The 21,543-nt window shown below is 42.6% G+C and overlaps 1 protein-coding gene across 2 annotated transcripts; it reads left to right on the top strand.

Moving 5' to 3' along the window:
• Positions 1–92: 92 nt before the first annotated feature.
• LOC308108459 (uncharacterized protein) lies at positions 93–20,756 on the top strand. Of its 2 annotated transcripts, none has more exons than XM_080461409.1 (52): positions 93–1,541; positions 2,445–2,486; positions 3,485–3,619; positions 3,723–3,796; positions 3,886–3,958; positions 4,106–4,195; positions 4,357–4,412; positions 4,517–4,637; positions 4,729–4,905; positions 5,117–5,199; positions 5,406–5,454; positions 6,254–6,343; positions 6,473–6,568; positions 7,061–7,132; positions 7,307–7,393; positions 7,481–7,630; positions 7,790–7,903; positions 8,016–8,192; positions 8,570–8,655; positions 8,731–8,779; positions 9,019–9,108; positions 9,182–9,277; positions 9,392–9,463; positions 9,551–9,637; positions 9,921–10,067; positions 10,305–10,411; positions 10,489–10,666; positions 10,751–10,927; positions 11,005–11,087; positions 11,441–11,489; positions 11,577–11,666; positions 11,834–11,929; positions 12,155–12,226; positions 13,300–13,386; positions 13,493–13,639; positions 13,728–13,858; positions 14,206–14,305; positions 14,389–14,483; positions 14,567–14,678; positions 15,480–15,656; positions 15,763–15,845; positions 17,561–17,609; positions 17,731–17,820; positions 17,916–18,011; positions 18,113–18,184; positions 18,282–18,368; positions 18,472–18,618; positions 18,722–18,864; positions 19,305–19,436; positions 19,529–19,631; positions 19,772–19,821; positions 20,011–20,756. In XM_080461409.1, the coding sequence occupies exons 1-52, from the start codon at positions 1,179–1,181 to the stop codon at positions 20,036–20,038; spliced, it is 5,457 nt and encodes a 1,818-aa protein (XP_080317535.1). In that variant the 5' UTR covers positions 93–1,178; the 3' UTR covers positions 20,039–20,756. The 2 variants fall into 2 exon arrangements, with proteins under 2 accessions (XP_080317535.1, XP_080317534.1); XM_080461408.1 differs by having other exon boundaries at positions 17,447–17,609.
• Positions 20,757–21,543: the final 787 nt, after the last annotated feature.

Below are 21,543 nucleotides of genomic sequence, written 5' to 3'. Positions count from 1 at the left end.
AAAATGACCCGGTGAATTAGCTGGAGAGAAATTGGTATCCATTGTCTGAACAGTTTTTGAAGGAACTTGCACAGAGGTTGATTTTTAATGACAATCTGAATCCTTTTATTATCATTATGCACATGCTTCCATATGCAACACAATCGTAGCTGGAAGTCACAACTTTCAGCAAAAAGTAAAAGGCATAAAGTAGAATTTTCAGAACGTGAACATCTTAGAACTGTTATTCAGGTCACACAGACTGATATGTGTTCAGTTCTGAGCTCTGTGGCGGCCACATTGTCACCTTCAGCACCAGTTCTTCTACTCTGAAGGGAGTTTCTTCTTCGGGATTGTTTTTCCGAGCTGCAGGATCATTCGGAGGAAATAAGACCATGCTGGTATCGCAGGTATGATGTAAAAACCAGGTTTGGGTTGGTAAACACGCCTCACAAGCACATCTTGCTGGGGTGGATGGGAGGAGTCGCACTGTGCAAACTTTCGAATAATCTCTGTTTCTTCTGTAGCCTTATATCCGTGTTGCTCTTTAAACAACTGGGTAGATTGTTGCCAGTTGAACCACAGTGCTGGGAGGGACTTTTGGCCGTGGCCTGCGCGCTCACAGTCATTCGGGATTCCGGGATGGAGGAAAACGCTCAGTCTGCTGTTTTTAAAACAAACTGCAGCAGAACAAAGTGTTGTCCTCCATTGTAGCAGTGCTCGGGGTTTAACTGGGCTCAAACAGACCTGCATTGTGAGCACGGCGCCAGGGAAATTCTCAGTAAATTTGTGTAACCCCTGCGACTTTAAAACTACTTCCACTAATTCGATGGTTTGACGCAGCAGCGAACGAGTGGAGGATGCTTCTTTTCGTTTTTTTCTTCGGTTCCAGTGGGCGTGTTTTCATCCAGATAACGGGACTGGGCGTGAGCAGCACAACTTGCTGGCGGCCACTTCTACAACAACCGTGTTTTTATTCCTCGGTGCGTCGATAATCGGTACGTTTAGTGACCAGTGGGATGAGACACGGACGGGCGGCGCACTAGCGGCGGTACGAACAGAGCTGAGGTACATTTCACGGGCTTGGACATGGATTGTTAAAGTTAACCGTGAAGATAAATCCATCCATAGTTTAGAACAGGAGTTTTTCCATCCGGGGGTGGCAGATTGTTCGTTTGTTGTCAACGGAAGATAGCGCTATGGAGGGCGAAAAGCCAGATCCGAGTGAGCCAAAGTGCGCACAGAGTCCGAGCGCAGGCGACGCAGAGAAGAAAGCTCTGAGCGCCGTGGAGGCAGAACACCCCAAACCCCGGGGCATCAGCGCCGTGGCCGTCCTGTGGACGTTTGGGAAATGTCTCGGTGCCTTGCTCCCCGTCTACCTGGCTGGTTACTACCGCGTCAGCACCAGCCTGCTGGTGTTCGGGATGATGGTCTACACCGGGTGGAAACATGCCCGAGAGGCCAAGGAGGCGCGCCTCAAATCAGCCATACAGCTGCTGACCGACGAGGAGGATTACACATCCACGAGGGTGTCCAGAATCCAACGAGATCTCCCTGCATGGGTAAGAAAAGAGGCGACTTCACAGACGGATGTCCCATTGTTACTGTCATCTTTCCTCAGGCCTCTCTGACCTTGAATAACCCTGAGCTACATCCACCAAGCACACCCAGCGTCCTGGAGTGGACCAAAATATTGTAAAGGATGTTATGGGGATTACTCCCACTCCAGCTCAGCCATTGTGTACTTTAAGACAAATATTCCAGCTTACACTTGTCAATAATAAACTCTTTTATAGCTTTATGATCTATGAGATGAAGTATTTTTTTTTCCTTTACTCTGTCCCTCCTACATTTCCACTTGCACAATTATGAAACTTGTTGTTTATACGCATGAGTTTTCAAACTAAAATGCAATGAAGCAACACTTAAGCCTTTAAATTTGTGGTACAACTGTAGCCAAAGATGGCTTGTCAATGAGTAAGACGAGTAGTCAGCATGCGTACAAACATCCTGACAGTAAATGCAGGTAAAATGAACCCACACTGGAGAGTTTTGACTCAGAACATCTGGCCACACCCAAACCAGGTTCCTGTGGGTTCCTCTTTCACTGAATGATTTCAGCGATCGCATGCATAACTAGACGGCGGCTGGCAAAACAGGGTCACCACCATATTGTTCACCACGTTGCATGTGTTTGGAATTTGTAATATGTTTTACGCACTGAAGTTACAAACCTATCTTTTCACATGAAGTCAATGCAAAGTGTGATATTTGAATAGAAATTGGCTTTAGAGACATTGACTTTAATTTTGGAAATTCCCCCCCACTATAAGACTTAGTGGAAAAGTACAGGTACAAAATCTGCCGTTTTATTAATGAATCTAAGGCTAAATCGTTTCCCTGAGTGTTGTGTGTTTACAAGGCTTTATGCATTTTAAGAGAATGTGTCTGTTTGTTTCCTTCAGGTCAACTTCCCAGAGGTAGAGAAGGTTGAATGGCTGAATAAGGTAAACTATAAATGATCTTTGCTTCCCTTCGTCATCGACTATCCATTCCATTCTGAACTCTGCAAACAAACGTTTGTCTATTCAGTAGCTCAGCTGTTGTGGTGATGGACACAAGTTGGTGTGTGCTAAGTTAATAACCCCTGTTAGCAGATAGATGGTTGTGGCGGCTGCCGCTGTGTTCCACAAAGGCCCTCCACCTCCAGAAGGGCTGCCACTGCTGCAGAGAGCAGGCCCAGCGCCAAGCAATCCTCTCAACATTTCCATTTCATTGCAGGCTGACAGGAAGGAGGAGGAGCTGCTTGGTCTCACAAAACTAAATAAAACTGCAGCTGTAGTTCCGCCCCTTCTTCCTTTGCTCCTGTAGCTCAGAGAAACTGAGCCACTAATATGGATACACAGGAATATAAGTGGTCATGCTTGCAGGGCCACAAGATCTGAGCGTCACAACAGACAAAGGAGAGTTTTAGGTTGAATACTCAAGGGGTGATCAGCAGATTTCCTTGTTCAGGCTTCAGCAGCCACAGAAGCGGACAACTGATGACTCACTCCCCACCAATGCACCAATGCTCAGGGCTCTTTTCTTTTTTCTTTTTTTTTTTTACAGTCTCAGAAGGGCACAAACAAACAAGGCCTCCACTTTTAGATTCTTTCCCAGTGCGATTCGATCGATGGCCGAACAAATTTATGTAGCAGCCATTATGCAGTGTGAAAAGTGGGACATTGCTACATGGGCAGCATAGATTCCATGTGTCCTTCAGTATGCAAAGACCCAAATAAGACCAACAGCTGCGGAGGCTCAACTGGCTCCAGCTGTCTCTGTCATTCCTTTGTTCTCGCTCAAGGAAACCGAGGCGTCTGACAGAAAGCTTTGTTACTGTGTTGCTGAAACATTAACTGAAAGTGGTGGCTTTTCATTGCATCCTTGAGAAGGAAACATTGACTCTTACTTTTGTCAGACATGAAAGCATCCAAAAACATTTGCTTGTCGAACTCACCAGGTACTACAGCAGGTGTGGCCCTTTGTCGGCCAGTACCTGGAGAAGCTCCTGGTAGAAACCATCGCTCCATCCATCCGAGCCTCAAGCACCCACCTCCAGACCCTCGGCTTCACCAAAGTGGACATGGGAGACAAGGTGATTGCAGAGTAACGCTGCACTGTGACCTTGTTGTAATCATCCACACAACTAACAGCAGTAATTCATATTGTTCTAATAAATGTGCTTCGGTTTGTTTCAGGCCATGAAGGTTGTCGGGATCAAGGCTCACACAGAGAATGACAAAGGACAAGTCCTGCTGGATCTGTATATTAGGTGGATGGTGATATTGTGCCTTTGGCAGTCGGTTATACGATTGACAAATCTTTTTATTATAAGCAATATTTCTGTTTGTGTGTCCTCAGCTATGTTGGCAATGTAGAGATCAATGTAGAAGTAAAGCGCTACTTCTGCAAAGCTGGAGTCAAAGGAATACAGGTGTGTCCTCTCATCTACCTTTCAAAGTACGCAACAGCATTTCTTGCAAAAGACTTGGAACTAAAAGGAGTGTTCAATTTGGGATTAGCTACCTCTCTGTCTTAAGCAATGATTTCACAGTCATCCTCTGTGTCTCTCTGTCATTAGCTGCACGGGATGATGCGGGTGATCCTGGAGCCTCTGATTGGAGATGTGCCCATCGTGGGTGCAGTCACTATGTTTTTCATCCGTCGGCCTGTACGTCCTTGCACTCGCTCTCGATTGGTCCTTTTCTTGGTGCACCGTCAACCCCCATGTTTGTGACTATCATGTGTCGCAGTGTACGGCTGTGTGCCATTGATTTCTCATCAATCCTGATTGATTTCACTGAGCATATTTCCTGCCTTCTCTGCTCTCAGAAACTGGACATCAATTGGACAGGAATGACTAATTTGCTGGACATTCCTGGATTAAAGTGAGCAGTGAGAAACATGAGAAACATGAATCCAATTGCATTGTTAGTGACGTTTTATTTCTATTGTACATCATGTGTCCTGTATGTTTTGCCCTTTATTACAGTGTCATGTCAGACAGCATGATTATGGATGCCATTGCCTCCTTCTTGGTTCTTCCCAACCGCCTGGTGGTTCCCTTGGTTCCTGGCTTGCACATCGCCCACCTTCACTCTCCCTTGCCCAGGGTAAAGCCTTTTATATGCACCTGCAGATCCAGATTAATATCGCACCGTATCTGAGGAAACAGCAGTATCTTACCCTCTCTTTCTTGGCCAGGGCGTGGTGCGTATTCATCTCCTGGAAGCACAGAACCTGGCAGCGAAGGACAACTACGTTAAGGGGGTCATTGCTGGCCTGTCTGACCCCTATGCCATAATACGGGTGGGCCCTCAGACCTTTACCTCGCGCCATGTGGATAACACAGACTCTCCCAAGTGGGCTGAGGTGTATGAGGTGAGGCAAAGGGGGACGTTTTTGTGCCACACCTCCACATGGCGTATTTGTGCTTGAGTCTGTTTCCCATTGAGGCATTCAAGTCCGTCATTTCACCTTCTTTGATACTGTAGGAATCAATGAGATTCATTTCCCTTCATCAGGCTGCAGCCAGCTTCCATACATAACTCTGTGTCCGTCCTCATGTCCTTATGTGTGTCCTGTACATCAGGTTATAGTCCATGAAGTGCCTGGTCAGGAGTTGGAGGTGGAGGTATATGACAAAGACACAGACCAGGATGATTTCCTGGGCAGGTACAGACGCATAATTCATGTCTCTTGTCTGTCTCTGTTGAATGTCAGAATTTCACTTTTCACCTTTCATTTGTCACTTTTCATGAGCAAAGGGAAGAGTCACAGTATTGTTAGTATTTTCTCTGATTTCTCTCTTTTTGTTTTCAGTACTGTATTTACTCTGTTATATCTCTTAGTAAATTTGTCTTGTTTGCTTCCTCTCTTAGGACCAAATTGGATTTGGGCATCGTGAAGAAATCAATAGTTGTTGACGATGTACGTGAACCATTCTTGTTGTCTTTGGTACCGTGTGCATCACCATTTAAGTCAAAGTCATGTGTTTTATTGCTTCAATAATGAAAAAAAAAGATCATGTGCTGATTATCTAATTATTCCACTGTGTTAATGTAATGATATCATATGATTGCACAGTATGGTGGCATGACTTGTGCTACGTGACTGAAATCAGCTCCTTAAAACTTTGTGGAATTTAGTCTAAAACTGGACGAAATCTGACCGTACTTTTCCAAAACTGACCGAGGAGCATCTACTCACAGCTATGCAGCATAATTTCTGCTATTCAACTTCATTCCTGTGGTACACGGCCGACAGAGGATAATGTTTTTCAGGGCGGCAGCATCAATGAATACTTATCTATGTGTCTCCTAAAGAGGTATTCAGGGAATGTAGGTCACCCTCGCTTTGGAGGAACTCCAAGTCTGGTTCATAATTAGTATTATGTGTGTTTAAAAAATGGACTTGATGCTAAAAAAAAATGTGCTCCAGCTTTTGACTGAAGTCTGCAAAAGAAAAAAAAAACTATGCATAATTATCTCAAAAACGACAAAAAGTCAATGTTTTCTACAATTTTGAAAATGAAACATTTGCCGACCACCTGATTGCACTTCTGGTGTAAATTTGTGGGCAAACCACAGCATAGAAAGCAAATAAATAAAATTGAACAAAAAGAAAATATAGGAACATTTTATGATGTTGAGTCACTTGTCCTGGGCATATGTCTCATCACTCCCTCACATGTTATATTGCTCATGTTTCTGCTGTTCTATTTTTCCAGTGGTTCACTTTGAAAGACACCCCCACTGGACGGGTTCACTTCAGACTGGAGTGGTTGGCCTTGTTGCCTAATACTGATCGACTAGAACAGGTTTGATCTTCTCATTTCTACTGTCAACACACTTCTCTGGATTTTCAAAATCCAGATAAATATATATATATATATACCACTCATAATGTAAAAACATTATTATTTATTGACTGTTTGATCCTTGCCTAGATCCTGCAGAGGAATGAGAGTGTCACGAGCAAGACAGCCGACCCGCCGTCTTCAGCCATCTTGGTGGTATATCTGGATAAGGCTGAGGCGCTTCCTGTGAGTCAGATACCTCTACCCTCTCTACCCACAGTCGTGCTCCACTCAGAGCTCCTTCCGGCGTGTGGTTAAACTGGGGCAGAACTGCAACTGCTGTCTGTCTCACATACCACATATTTGTTACTTTAGTCTCCTCCCTCAATCCCTGTGGATGCATGCGGCTAACTTTATCTGGGGGCTTTCAAACACGCATGCTGCTCTGCCAATTTCTGCCGTCACGTTGCAGTGAAAGGAGAACAGCAGTGACTGAATCCGTGGAGTCAAACAGTCTTTGCAGATAAATGCTTCCTTGTTTGCCTCGCGGTCATTGTGGTACTTCTTGCCAGTTGTTTGTGCGTTGCTATGGTAGCCTTATACACACTATTATTCACATCAACCACGTGTTGCTAGAAAAGCAGATAGGTCTCTTTATTTCTCTGCTCCTGGTTACAAAATGTCCCTGTTCACATGCCTCACCGTGTACGCACGCTGGTCTGCCACTGTATCTTTTAGATGAAGAAGGGGAACAAAGAGCCCAATCCCATGGTGCAGTTCTCCGTGCAGGACATCACAAGAGAGAGCAAGGTATATCTGCTGGAAGAGAGCGAAATCTTCCTTTAGTTTGTCTTTCATTGATTTCTTTTTCATATGGGCACGCTTTGTTTGTTTGTTTGTTTGTTTGTTTGTTTGTTTGTTTGTTTGTTTGTTTGTTTGTTTGTTTGTTTGTTTGTTTGTTTGTTTGTTTGTTTGTTTTCCAAGACTTGTTACACAACCATCAATCCAGAGTGGGAGGAAGCTTTTACCTTTTTCATCCAAGACCCAAGCAAACAGGACATAGATGTTCAGGTAACAGTTTTTATTCCAAACACTGCAGCACAAAGAAACCCTCAGTGGCCCGTTGTCTTATTTCAAAACGCCGTCATTCTTCACCAGGTGAAAGACGCGGACCGCGTGCAGTCGTTGGGCAGTCTGACCATCCCTTTGTCCCGTCTGCTGTCCAACTCTAATCTCACTTTGGATCAGTGGTTCCAACTGGATAACTCTGGATCAGCCAGTCGCATCTACATCAATGCGGTTCTCAGGGTGAATGGCAGAACAATACATTCATTTGTCTGTTTGGAAATGTTATGAAAAAATAACCACACTGTAGGCAGTTATCAATTCTATCATAAAATAGATTGTTCTTTTTTAACGTCTTCAATTCCTTTGAGTGTCTTTCTAATTTTTCAAACTCCAACAAAGGTCCTGTGGTTGGATGAGGAACATATCGCATCAGATGTGTCGTCTAATCTGGCAGCTGGGTCGTCCAAACAGCTGCCACAGCAGAGCTCTCCTCATCCCAGCTTTGCCACAGAGGTATTGGTGGACAATACACTACACTGTTTTTAATTTGGACAGGTTTTACTATTTGCATACATTTTCTTAAGCATTTCTCTAATTTTGCATTTGAATCTTGATTATTTTCCAGGGTCTCCTTAGAATCCACTTGTTGGCAGGTCAGAACCTTGTTCCCAAAGATAACCTGATGGGAGGCATGGTGAAAGGGAAGAGTGACCCCTATGTGAAGATTAATATTGGGGGTGAAACATTCACAAGCCATGTGATCAAGTCCAATCTTAATCCCGCTTGGAATGAGATGTATGAGGTAAATAAAAAAGAGATTTGAAACTACAACTTGAGCTTGCAGGTGTTTCTGGGGGGACTGTAATGTAGTGATGAGGCTGATCATGTGTGGAGTTTGCATATTCCCTCTAATGCATGTGTGGGTATCCTCTGTACACTTCAGTTTCCTCTCACAGTCCAGAAACATGTGTTTTAGGTTATTTGGTGACTTTAAATTGCCTGTAGGTGTGAATATGATTGTGTGATTGGCTGTCTCTGTCCCCAGTTAGCTGGTTTCAGCTCCAGTCCCTGCAGCCCTAAGTTGAATAAAGTGGATGGATGGATGGATGGATGGATGTGTTCAGGATTGTCGACTAAATGACTGAAGATCCCTTTGAAATGTGTGGCTTTTCCCTTTAGGTGATTTTAACTGAACTTCCAGGCCAGGAGCTCCATGTGGAAGTGTTTGATAAAGACATGGACATGAAGGATGATTTCATGGGGAGGTAATTATTTGTAAGTGAATTCAAAGAGTTTCTGAAAAGATTATTCATCCTGACGGCAAATTTAAAATCACACAGGATGACGATCAGTCTGAAGGACATCATTGATTCTCAATACACTGATCAGGTGAGAAGATGCTCAGACTATCAGGTATTTCTGTGATTGCAATTTAAGATCAAGTCGACACACGTGTCTCATTGTCGGATAATCTTCAGTTTATTCTCATCCAGATTTATTTGTATTCTAGAAAAGACAGTAGCTTTGCTATATTGTTTTAAAGATTCCTAATTGAAGTATTTATGTGTGTCTGTGTTCCTCGTTGGGAACGCAGCGACATGAAAGTGTTTTTCTCTCTTTCTTTTCAGTGGTACACTCTCAATGATGTGAAATCAGGCCGACTTCACCTGGTCCTGGAGTGGGTCCCAACAGTCCCAGAGTCAGACCGGCTCGACCAGGTCTGTATTCCTACATTGCGCTGAATACTAATGAGCTTATTTCTTATTAATCATGTTTTTCATGCGTCTTCAGGTTCTTCAGTTCTACTCCAAGCAGTCTTTTCAAAACAAGACAGTTCCCTCTGCAGGCCTGTTGTTTGTGTATGTGGAGCAGGCAGATGGCCTCCCAGTGAGTCTTTCAACTCTGCTGTTACCATAATGTGATTACAAGATTACCAGAAAAAAAGATTAGCACTTAACTTTTGGATGTACAATCAGAGTTGCTGCCTGTTCACGTCCACAGGTGAAGAAGAGTGGGAAAGATCCAAAAGTTGGAGCTGAGATTACTCTTGGAGAAACGTCTCGTAAAACCACAGTAAGGCTACAGATCTCATTCATTAAGATGTAATAATAAATATGACACACTATTGTTTCATCAATGCTTGCTTCATCTCTTCTTCAGGTATGTGATCGCACAACATCACCCAAGTGGAATGAGGCATTCTGCTTCCTGGTTTCTGATCCCAGAGAAGATATTCTTATCATCAAGGTAAAACTGAAATACAGAATTCACCAGACGTATCTGTCATATAGGTGGAAAAATACCTCAAGAGATTCCCGAAGACTTTCATTTGCTGTTTGTGATGACATTTAGCTGCCGATGTCTATATGGGACAGGATTTTATGTTCATCTCGCTCAGAACTTAGATATAGCAACGGCCAGAATAACTAGTACAATGTGAAGTGTTAATAATAAAAGTCTAAAAATGACCAGACTATCTTGTTTTACAGCAAATATTCCTCTACTAACAGTCAAATTAATGTTTGGTCAGCTCTCCCACACCTGGACTCTGCCCATTGGTTCCCTGGTAGTTCCCATCAAAGAGCTGCTGTCCGAACCCGAGCTGGTCCTGGACCAGTGGTTTCATCTGGATGGAGCCTCACCTGAGAGTCAGATTCTGCTGAGGGCTGAACTCAAGGTTTTAGACTCTCTTATACTGAACAGATATTAAGCATACATGGTTGTTTATAAGTGAGTGAACAGATGTATATTCAACTTACTTTAACCTCAGGTCTGTTTATAAGCTCCCATCAGTTTCATCTCAGTGTAATTCTGTCCTGGAAAATAGTACGCTTCCATTAATATTCGTTTTTGCCTTAAGGACAGTAATGATGATGTACATGGTACAATAGTAATCATATAAACCTAATTACAGATGCTGATTCCAAACAAATGCCCTGGTGCCTCTGATAAGTCTAAGGTCTCTTCAATACCTGATCCTTCCTCCGCTCAGTGGAAACAGGAGGCAGACACAGGGCTGAGGTGAGGTTCATATTTTGCAGTTTTTTTTTTATATCTCTTGAATTGGACTCATTGTATCGTATTGACTGTGTTTCCAGGTCCAGTTCAGTGGACACTCCTCCTGTGGAGACTATTGTCCCTTCAGTGGCGTTGCATGAAGATGTGAATGTAAAGGAAGCAGCAGCTGATGTGGCTGAGGAGGAAGAGGAGGAACCACCGAGCCCCGCTGTGTCACTTCCCCCTCATACTTCTCCTCACCTCAGCTTTGCTAGTGAGGTAACATCACAGAAGGGCGCCTGTCATAGTAAACATGATGGCATGTAATTGAAATGTTTCACAGTTACATATCGATCTCTATAGGGGCTGCTGAGAATCATCCTCTTGGAAGCCCAGAATCTGGTCGCCAAAGATAATAAGATGGGCGGTATGCTGAAGGGCAAGAGTGACCCTTATGTCAAGCTCAACGTTGGAGAGGTCATGTTTAAGAGTAATGTGATCAAGGAGAATCTGAACCCAATCTGGAATGAGATGTATGAGGTAATCGGTGCAGTTTGTGGAGGTGAAACATTCAAAGCTGTAGTGATGTTACTGAGCAATCTTTCATGTCCCCCCAGGTGGTGCTTCGGCCTGAGTCAGGACAGGAGGTGCAAGTGGAGGTGTTCGATAAAGACATGGATCAAGATGACTTTCTGGGCAGGTGAGGACAAATGGGCGCGTTTGCACTTGTTCATCAATAACTGCCACACCCCTCACGTCTTTACCATAATTTCCATAGAATAGTATTTTATAGACATAAGGGGTTACTGATTGAGAGAGGAAAGGAATGAACCGATGAATGAATGAATGAACAAGCTTCAGACATTGGCCACTTGATGTCGAATAAATTGCGGGAATACAGTTTGGTTGATGTAGTCATGATGCCTTAATACGAAGAAGCATTTATTGTGTATCATTGAGTCTTACCACATTATAAGTCATTTGATGCTCTTTTCGTTTTTTACAGTTTTTGGGTGTCATCGTGTGAATTTCTTACTTTACTGTACTTTACAGGTTCAAAATCAGTGTGGCAGATATTATCCGCTCCCAGTACACAGACCAGGTGGGTGTTTCTGTGCACATTGTGTCTGAATGTGTGTTCATGTGGCGTCAAAAGCTGTGACTCACTGAGTTAATCCCTCTGTTTCAGTGGTATTCCCTGAATGACGTGAAGTCCGGTCGTGTCCGTCTCATTCTGGAGTGGGTCCCTGCAGTGTCACATAATGACCCTCTGGAACAAGTTAGTGTCACTTATATCATCTGTTAATGATTCTTTTCTCATTATATCGATTCTAATAATAATTTATATTGCATAAGTCTTGCCCATCAAATGTTATCTGCCTGGATCATTGTTCTAATCAGTGATGAGTCACTGTGATCTGTTGTCCATTTGTGTCTCTGCTGCAGGTAATGCAGCTAAGTGCTCTCCAGTCTTACAAGAACAAGGCTGTTCCCTCTGCTGCTCTGCTGTTTTTGTATCTGGACAGCGCACACTCACTGCCTGTGAGTTCCCTTTAATTATGTTTGCTGTGAAACACCATGATTAGTTTGCAGTCCCAGACTGATAGTTAACTCAAACTTATGAAGGAAGTCACTGTCACTCTTGTTAAACCTAATAATACAATGATCTGAATTGAGTGTATTTGTTGACCGGTTATGACTTGCGAACCATAATTGTAAAAAGTGAAAGCAAACTGTTAATGTGACGTTATGTGTTTCTTTGTCTAGTTTAAGAAAAGTGGAAAGGAGCCCAAGGCCGCAGCTGAGATTGTTTTTGGCAACACAACCTATAAAACCAAGGTATGGTGTGGGTAAGAAGCAAGTAGAAAACACTCATCTTCTATGAACTCTTTATGAAATACTCGAGGACCTCGTTCATTCTCAGCCTACGCCACTAAAATGTAGGGTACTTCTTGAATGCGTCTCGCCTGTCCATCACAGGAATAAATGAATGACAAAGACTTACACTCACATATGTGCACATTGATCCCGAAGGTCAGTTTAGAATCACCGAACTCATTTAGAAGCTTGTCTTTGGAATATAAGAACAAACAAGAGTCCTCGGAGATAACGCACAGGAAGAACACCTAAACTAGGGGTATCAAACACATAATTCAGGGGCATCTCACAGCCCAGAGCAATCTAAGTTGAGCTAAACCAGACGTAATCTTTTAACTATTGGAGCAGGTTGCAAGTTCGATTCCCCATCTCCCCCTATCCACATGTCGATGTGTCCTTGAGCAAGATACTGAACCCCAAATCGCTCCCAATGGATGGAATGAACATATTTCATGGCTCCATTGGTGTGTGAATGTGTGTGTGAACGGGTGAATATGATTAACAGTATAAGGTGCATATAAGTCAAATCCAGATTTTTCCCATAGTGTCAGCACACAAAAGTACTGAGTACCCTTGGCAGCACAATTTCCTCTGCCTACAGTGTGTATTTTTTTCACAAAATCATGCTTATACAGTGACTTTCATGTTAATTGTGCTTTTTCTGCTGTAAAGTGTGAAACTCTCATGGCGACCCACAACGTTGTGTTATGTTATTCTTACTCTTCTTACTATTCTAAAACTGTTCTTTCCTTCTTGAACAAATTTGGGAATAAAATAAGATGATGATGTATGTCTGCTTCAGAATATCTAAGAAGCTGTTACAGTAATTGAATCACATCATTTTATTGAAAACCTTTGGCAAAGAGGAAATAAAAGCTGTTTACAAAATGTGGAAATATGAACTTTGACTCCCCCTAGTGGTAGAATGTAAAACGAATAACAGCAAGACTGCAGCATTATTATACTGAAGAAAATACCAGATATTTTGCCATTAATGCCCTCCATTCAGTGTGACTCCTCTTTCATTTTTCAAGGTCTGTGATCGCTCCAGATCGCCGCAGTGGAGCGAGTCGTTCTACTTTCTGGTTCGTGACCCCAGAGAGGAAATGATCATACTGAAGGTGAATAAATTGCATCAAACAGCTCGTAAACAATATTGTCATTATGTTGCATCTGCAGTGACTTTCCAGGTGGCGCTACCCACTAAATGTCTCCTGGTATCTGCAGCTGTCCAGTGCGTGGGACCAGCCAATGGGCTCGCTGGTGCTTCCTGTCAGGGAGCTCCTCTCTGAACCGCAGCTTGTCGTGGATCAGTGGATGCATCTGGATGGAGCTTTGCCTGAAAGCGAGATCCTCCTGAGGGCTGAACTCAAGGTATGTGAGCGTATCCACACAGGTGGTCACGGCCAGTATGACAGACATAAAACATAGAGAAATGACTGTACATTTTCGTTCATAACAGGTTCTCAACTCAAGGATGACTGACGTCCCTCAGCCGTCCGTTTCAAAGAGTGAAGAGATGATCGTTCCCACTGAGAAAACGTTCAGAGCAGCTGATGAGGAGGAAAACAGCTCAGAGCTGCCGACACATGAGTGAGTCACTTTGCCCTGATGTGACACGATACACATGATGTTTCACCTGAGAGGGTATTTTTAATTCAGAAACCATATTAACCAATTGTGTTTGAGAAAACATTGGCAGTACATATACTTTTAAAATACAAATACATACAAACAAATACTGAAGAAAAAGAGTGGGGTGGACACACACACACACACACACACACACACACACACACACACACACACACACACGCACACACACATACACAAACTATACACTTGTGCTTGTTTACTCAGTTCAGTGAATGTAAAGCAATATATCTCTGTTGTAGTTGCATTAGGCTGTCATTTCTTGTAAGATTCTGGTGTGTTCCCAGGTTAGCAGCATCAGACGATCCGGCTGCTCTCACAGAAAGTGATGCCCCTGCTGAACCAGCTGCTGCTCGTACTGCACTCCATACTTTCCCTGCTGCTGCAGTGAGTCACATCACACGCAGGTCAGCTGATATTATGGCTTATTGGTCTGTTTCCATCTTTCTAATATGAGGTTATTTCTGCAGCAGGAGGAAGAGCCCAAAAATCTAGATTGGTATCAAACACAGCAGCAGAAAGCTGGAAAGGGAGACGTTGAACCACAGAAAATGCACACAGAAAGGTGAGCGCCACATAAACAAGGCTGTTGCTGTATTTCTTTCTTATTGCCATCAAGTAACATAATAATCGTGTGTGTGTTTGTAGTGCTGGTGTAGACTCTCTTGCTCACATCACAGTGACAGGACTTCCCAGTGCAGAGGTCACAATGACCCCCAAACCTCCACAAACAACCCCCACTCAGGACTTTGGTGAAGAGGTGGGTCTGGTTTTGCTTTTATATGTTGCTGGTTTATTAACCAGCATTAAAATGGACTCCACAACTGTCGAAGTGGGACTAAATACATAATTAATACAGAATATAGGAAATTTTATAATTTATTTCACTTCATTATTTAGATATATGCAGAGTCAGACACAACAGTTAATTGGCATTTTATTAGACTGATTAAGTTCATAATAAAGCAGGGCATGTGCCTGTGTCTGGTTTAACAATTCAACTCAGTTGACGTTAAAACGAGCGTAGCAAAGTCTTCATGCGCTCAGAAATCTGTCTTATTAAAGCTGATTTTAACCTACTACCAAGTTGTAATATATCTCTAAAGACAACTGATTGTGAGACATGTGTACCTTCAAGAAAGAAATAATTGTTTAACAGATTTCACATCATGCTGGCTCTAGCTGTTTTATATAATTTAATACGTAGGTATCTGAAATCTGAAATTAGCTGTTAACAGACGAGGTACTCCAGTGTAACCTGTCAGAGGCATCCAGAAGCTGAACTTCACTTTTATAGAAACGCACATGTCCCATCTGCTTACTTCCACTCCAACTGATGGATAAAAGACGATGTGTTTGAGCTGGCTTTGGCGACACATAAGAAATTTAGGCATTTGATGAAAATACTGGATCCTGCTCCACATTTGAGTGACCATCAATAATTTAGGTTATAATGAAAAAAAATTGATATAAAACTGACATTTTCCCTCTTTTCCCCCTTTTCCCACGATGTTCTTTTAATTGCTCACGTATACTAACAATTGCTGTGGTCCTCCTGTAGGGGCTGCTGAGGATTCACCTCCTGGAGGCCCAGAATCTGGTAGCAAAGGACAACCTGATGGGAGGCATGGTGAAGGGCAAGAGCGACCCCTATGTCAAGGTCAATGTGGGAGGGGCCTCATTCAAGAGTCACGTTATCAAAGAGAACCTAAACCCAACGTGGAACGAAATGTATGAGGTAGGCATTTTCAGGATAAAGGGCCGTGTATTACCTCATATTCAACACTTCTACCCGTTTACTGTAAAAAACAAATTTTGAAATATTTTTGGTGTGTTTTGAACAGGTTGTTTTGAGTGAGAGCAGCGTCCAGGAGATCAAGTTTGAAGCATTTGACAAGGATTTAGATTCTGATGACTTCTTAGGAAGGTGTGTATCATGTACTGTATATGTCCTGGGAATGTCCTGCAAGATGTTTCTGGTAATAACAATGATCCTCTTATGACAACACAACTTAGTATTGAAAAGAATCAATATAAAAACAATGCTTTCAATGTTTCTTAGATTATTCACAATTATGATCTGTTCATTCCTGGGGTTGTTTTTTTTTTTCATTTCCATTCTATTATAGAAATGAGCATCAACACCTGAATCCAAGCTGAGATATACAGAGACATCTCCAAAAATGACAATACCTTTTAAAAGCTTTCTATGACTGCTGAAATTACCGTGATTAAGATGGCCATTAAAACGTCTTTTAAAAAAAAAATCTGATTTCAAATATCTAATATTTTAACATACTTCACAGGTACATCTCAAAGAATTTGAATATCGTAAAAACGTTTACGATTTTCTGTCAGTCATATTAGAAGGTGAAACTGCTATTTTACATAGATTCAGTACACAGAGAGTGAACTATTTCAAGCTTTTCTTTCTCGAAATTTTGATGAATATGCCTTCCAGATAATGAAAACCTAGAATTCAGTGTCTCATAAAATTAGAATATTATATAAGACCAATCAAAAAAGGATCTTTTAAACAGAAATGTCAGGCTTCTGAAAACTATGTTCATTTCTATGCACTCAGTACTTGGTTAAGCCTCCTTTTGCATGAATTACTGTGTCAATGCGGCGTGGCATGGAGGCATAATGGAAGCCCAGCTTGCTATGATAGCAGCCTTCAGGTCACCCGCATTGTTGTCTCTGGTGTCTCTCACCTTCCTCTTGACAATAGCCCAGAGCTTCTCTATGGGGTTCAGGTCAGGCCAGTTTGCTGGCCAATCAAGCACAGTAACATGATGGTCATTGAACCAGCGTTTGGTACCTTTGGCAGTGTGGACAGGTGTCAAGTCCTGCTGGAAAATGAAACCAGCATCTCCATAAAGCTTGTCAGCAGAAGGAAGCCTGACGTGCTCTAAAGTTTCCTGGTAGATGGCTGCGTTGACTGTGGACTTCAGAAAACACAGTGGAGCGACACTAGCAGATGACATGGCAGCTGTGGAAACTTCACACTGGACAACGTAGACTCTGTGCCTCTATGTTCCTCCTCCAGACTCTGGGACCTTCATTTCCAAGTGAAATGCAAAATTTGCAAAAGGAGGCCCAACTAGGTATTGAGTCCGGGGAAGTGAACTTTTCAGAAACCTGACACTTGTGCTTAAAACACCATTTTTTGATCGGTCTGATGTGATATTCTAATTTTCTGAGACACTGAATTTAGGGTTTTCATTATCTGTAAGCCAGAATCATCAACATTAAGAAACAAAGGCATTGAAATATTTCACTCTATGTGTAATGATTCTATATGATATATGAGTTTCACTTTCTTCCCGTGGGCTCACCACCCTGCGACCCGGTGGGAGAAGATGGATGGATGGAGTTTCACTTTCTGAAATGACTGACAAAAAATATTCAACCTTTTCCCGATATTCTTAGACTTATAATTTCAAAGTATAGAATTGTAAAAACTTGGAATATAATGTAATAAATTCAACTATAGACGTTTCGCTGTTTGAATTACATCATAGGAAGAATGAACCTGCCCAGGGTATTCTATTTCGTTGAGATGAAAGTGTGTCACACGAGGATTCCTGCACATGGAGGTCAGAATCCAGATTCTGGTAACTGTTTCTGCTCCTGTCGCAGATTCAACATCAAGCTGAAAGAGGTCGTCAGATCACAGTACACGGATCAGGTTAGTCAGTAACTGGGAAGTCTAAAGTCCCACCTTATGATCTCTGAACTCTGCTCGGTGCCACTTCTTTTTATGAGGCGCGCTGCCACACTTCTCTAACTGTTATTGCCCTCAATTGCAGTGGTACACTTTGAACGACGTGAAATCTGGACGTGTTCACTTGATCCTGGAGTGGGTTCCTAAAGTGTCTCGCTCAGACAGGCTTGGTCAGGTGAGCTCATCCATACTCGGCCTCCTTCCCAACGCCGTCCAGTTACATTCCAGCATGCAACATAACCCTCTGACTGGCTGTGCTTCATTCCACAGGTGCTGCAGCTGCAGTCTCTGCAGTCTTTTCAGAACAAAGCACTCCCCTCTGCAGCTTTGCTCTTTGTCTATATACAGGCAGCACATGCATTACCTGTAAGTTATCTGTACTTTATACTCACATTTACTTTACACACAGCAGTACCTACAAAGTATTGAACCATGCAGCTGAAATGCTTGTCTTTTTGACTGGGCAGCTGAAGAAGAGTGGAAAAGAACCCAAAGCAGGAGCTGAACTTACTCTGGGTGAAACAGCTTACAAAACCAAAGTGAGTCTCATGATGCACTCTATTCTCAGTGACACAAGGACTTTTTTTTTATTGCAAGAGCCATATTGTGTATTTGTTTTTAATCATGCCTCCTCAGCTGTGTGACCGCAGCACCAGTCCTGAATGGAATGAGCCTTTCTACTTCCTCGTCCATGATCCTAAGCATCAGATGCTTGTGGTGAAGGCAAGACATTTATATACATTTTTTATTTTATTTTTTTCCAAGTCGTTAAAATATTCCCATTTCCATTGTTAGACTGACATGCTCACGCTCTTTTCCACCACAGCTGTCCAGCGGCTGGGACCAGCCGATGGGATCCCTGGTGGTTCCTGTCTGGGAGCTTCTCTCAGAGCCGCAGCTTCTCCTGGACCAGTGGTTCCATCTGGATGGAGCCTCACCTGAAAGTCAGCTCCTGCTGAGGGCTGAGCTGAAGGTGATCACATGCGACGGGCAAACACACGGTCAGGTGCTTCAGCGTTTCGCCTCCAGCTAAGTGGTTCTCACTCCTGCCGCTATTCTGAATGGGTTTTCAACAGATTCTGGATTCCAAGATGGTAGAGCTGATTGATTCAGGGGCTCTGCCCTGTGCCGCTTCTGGATCAGGGAACGGGCAGGTGAAGTTGTCTCTTTCGTACGCCGCACAGGAGAGGAAGCTCACCGTCGTCGTTCATGCCTGCAGGTGTGTGTTGGTGCTGAAACGCGTCTGATGATATGTATTGTCATCTGAGGCAGAAGATGAAACAAAACACTCAGAGACACTGCTAGATTAGGTCAGTAATGATGACTTGTTCCCCCGTCAGTAGGCAGGAGTTTAGTGAAATAGTAACAGAGCCGCTCATCACTCAGGACCACAGCTTTGGCCAGTTCTAATGCTAACAGTCTGCTCAGTGTACAGCACAAAGAGAGACAGCAGCTTTTTCAGTATAACACAATTAACAAGCTTATAACTGTTTCATAGCAGTAATGACTTACTAGCAGTGTTTATTTATATAAAATATTATTCATAAGAATCCATAAAGTAGAGAATACTGGAATAATATATCCACTATTACCTTAAAGTCACACTTTTTTTTTTTTTTTTTTTAAATTTTGAAGATTTGCTCTTGTGTTTTCACACAGAGGTCTGTTGTCTCAGGGTAAAGATGGGGTGGACAGCTACGTCTCCATCATGCTGCTGCCAGACAAAAGCAAGGCCACCAAGAGAAAGACTGCCGTGAAGAAAAGAGATCTCAACCCCGAATACAATGAGAGGTATTGCTTCTTCAGTTCTGTGCAGGATCCAGTGTCCCCGAGTGTCTCTGGTGCTCATTTGCTCGTCTTATTTGTCATCACTGTCTTTCTAGGTTTGAGTATGGTCTGCCTGCGGAAGAGGCTCGATTCAGGCGTCTGAGTGTGTCGGTGAAAAATAACTCGGCCTCTTTTAGAAGCCGTGACGTCATTGGACAGGTTTGTTCTTATTCTTCTTCCAAATGCGACTTTCTATTAACCGGTATTGATCGCAGGAGGGTGTTTCCACCTTAAATTTAACCAAAGACTCAGAGGATTGCTGCTTATTGAGACGCTGACTTGATGTTGCTGTTGTTCAGGTGCAGATTGAGTTGGCGGAGATGAACCTGACCTCTGGAGTCACAGAATGGTGAGGTCTCACGTGTTACTATCGGCAAAGAATTCTAAGTATTACAATAAATGGTACACTTAGGCCTATTCAGATCAGATCCAACACCTTTCACATCATGGTTATTTTAGCTTTTCCTTTACTTTTGTTTTCTCCACTGTGTCATTGATGTTTGTTATTGTTCCATTTTCATTCCTCCGCTTGTTTCAGGTTCACTCTGAGAGACGAAGCTGAATAGTCGTTCAGCTTGCAGATGTGCCTGTGATGAAAACCTGAAAAATCATCCCAACTTGCGACTGCTGCTGCTCACACCGATGCCTTCTCCTTTCCACTTGTTTGTATCGTGGTGCCACTGTTCAACCTTGCCTAAATCCACGCAGCTCCCTCTGTACAAGCACGTTGCACTATTCTATATATCTTGGCACCCACCAAAGATCAGCAGGCTGAAGTATCTGACTCGACGAGGGCAACGGCAACTTGTGACTTTAGGTTTGCGTATGAAGACGTTTTACAACAAGTTAAAGGTAAACAAGCCAGGAAAGTACGACGTTTGTCTAAATCTTGTGTTTTTCTTTTCTCTGGTTTCACCTAAGTGTTGCAAGAACGTTTTTAATATGAAGATAAATCGTATCATGTTTTACATTCTGTTCTTTTGTAATGTTTTTTGTTTTTTTTGTTTCTTCCAAGAATTTATGGCCATATCAGTATTTAGGATTGTGTTTGACAAAAGGCTTTTAGCGGAACGCTCATGTATTTCACAGCAGGTTATCACGTTGCTTTGAACAGTGCCTTTTGGAAGACATAAGACTTTTTTTGTTTGTTTGTTTTTTAAGACATTTGTTTCACCTCATCTCTGGTATTTCTGATTTTTGTGTATATTTGGAAAGATTGGAGAGCAGATTGGATAGTGTTTGCTAAAAGATGGTAACAAAAATAAACTGATTTTGCACATGTCAGTATTTGTGTCTTTGCAATCCCGTTCACTTCATTTATGATTGTTTAGTACACTTTTTATTTCCATGTTTACGGCGCATTTTCTTACATTCACATCGTTTTCTTTACTGGTTTCAGTCAGCAAATGTAGATTATTCAAAAGACCCAGCCAACAAAGTGGAAATTTATTCAAAAAATAATGATTGATTTGAAGCTCATAGTCGCTCACCGTATTTAGCCGGGATCAGCTCCAGCGCCCCGCGTTCTTGAACGACTTTAAGCGGCGAAGAAGATGGATATATCTGTGAATGAATGTCACTGCAACAAGTGTCTACATTTGTGAGCTTCTATACTTGTCTTTTCAGGCTTGTAGCAATGTATGAACAAAGCAAGCATTGATGGATACTCAGTATGGTTGGAGTGGGATGCTCCATGCATGCAGAGTTTCATTGTTAAAATGTTTTGTCCTGTGTTTGTAAATTGTAATATTCTACTGATATATACACTCTAATATACCAATATTGTCCGTTGATGTGAGGACATCATTGCAGGTGCACACAAATACACATGTATATTTAGATATATATTCTTTACAATGTGTACAGATATTTTTGAAGTGTCTGCCTTCGTCTTTGCAGCGGTTTGTAATTTGCAGACGGCCCCTGCACACCGATCACACGGCTGGCTTGATCACAGAGACCAGTGTTATTCCTCCTGCTCCAAAGAGAGCGACTTTTTAATAAAAAATGAGCCTTTAGCGTCGCGAGAACCTCACGCCAACCGGAAAGACACGTCGTTTGTGTGATGAAG

Source organism: Lipophrys pholis (assembly GCF_963383615.2).
Source record: "Lipophrys pholis genome assembly, chromosome: 4".
In the NCBI taxonomy this organism is placed as follows: Eukaryota; Metazoa; Chordata; class Actinopteri; order Blenniiformes; family Blenniidae; genus Lipophrys; species Lipophrys pholis.
Note: the sequence above shows the minus strand (reverse complement) of the source record. Positions and strands in the feature narration are given on the sequence as shown.

Excerpts from the sequence above, each read along its gene's own strand:
- LOC308108459 (XM_080461408.1), top strand. The coding sequence starts at position 1,179 with ATGGAGGGCGAAAAGCCAGATCCGAGTGAGCCAAAGTGCGCACAGAGT. Across the intron at positions 12,227-13,299 it reads ACACAACCTATAAAACCAAG|GTCTGTGATCGCTCCAGATC; the intron begins GTATGGTGTGGG and ends TCATTTTTCAAG. Across the intron at positions 13,387-13,492 it reads AGGAAATGATCATACTGAAG|CTGTCCAGTGCGTGGGACCA; the intron begins GTGAATAAATTG and ends TGGTATCTGCAG.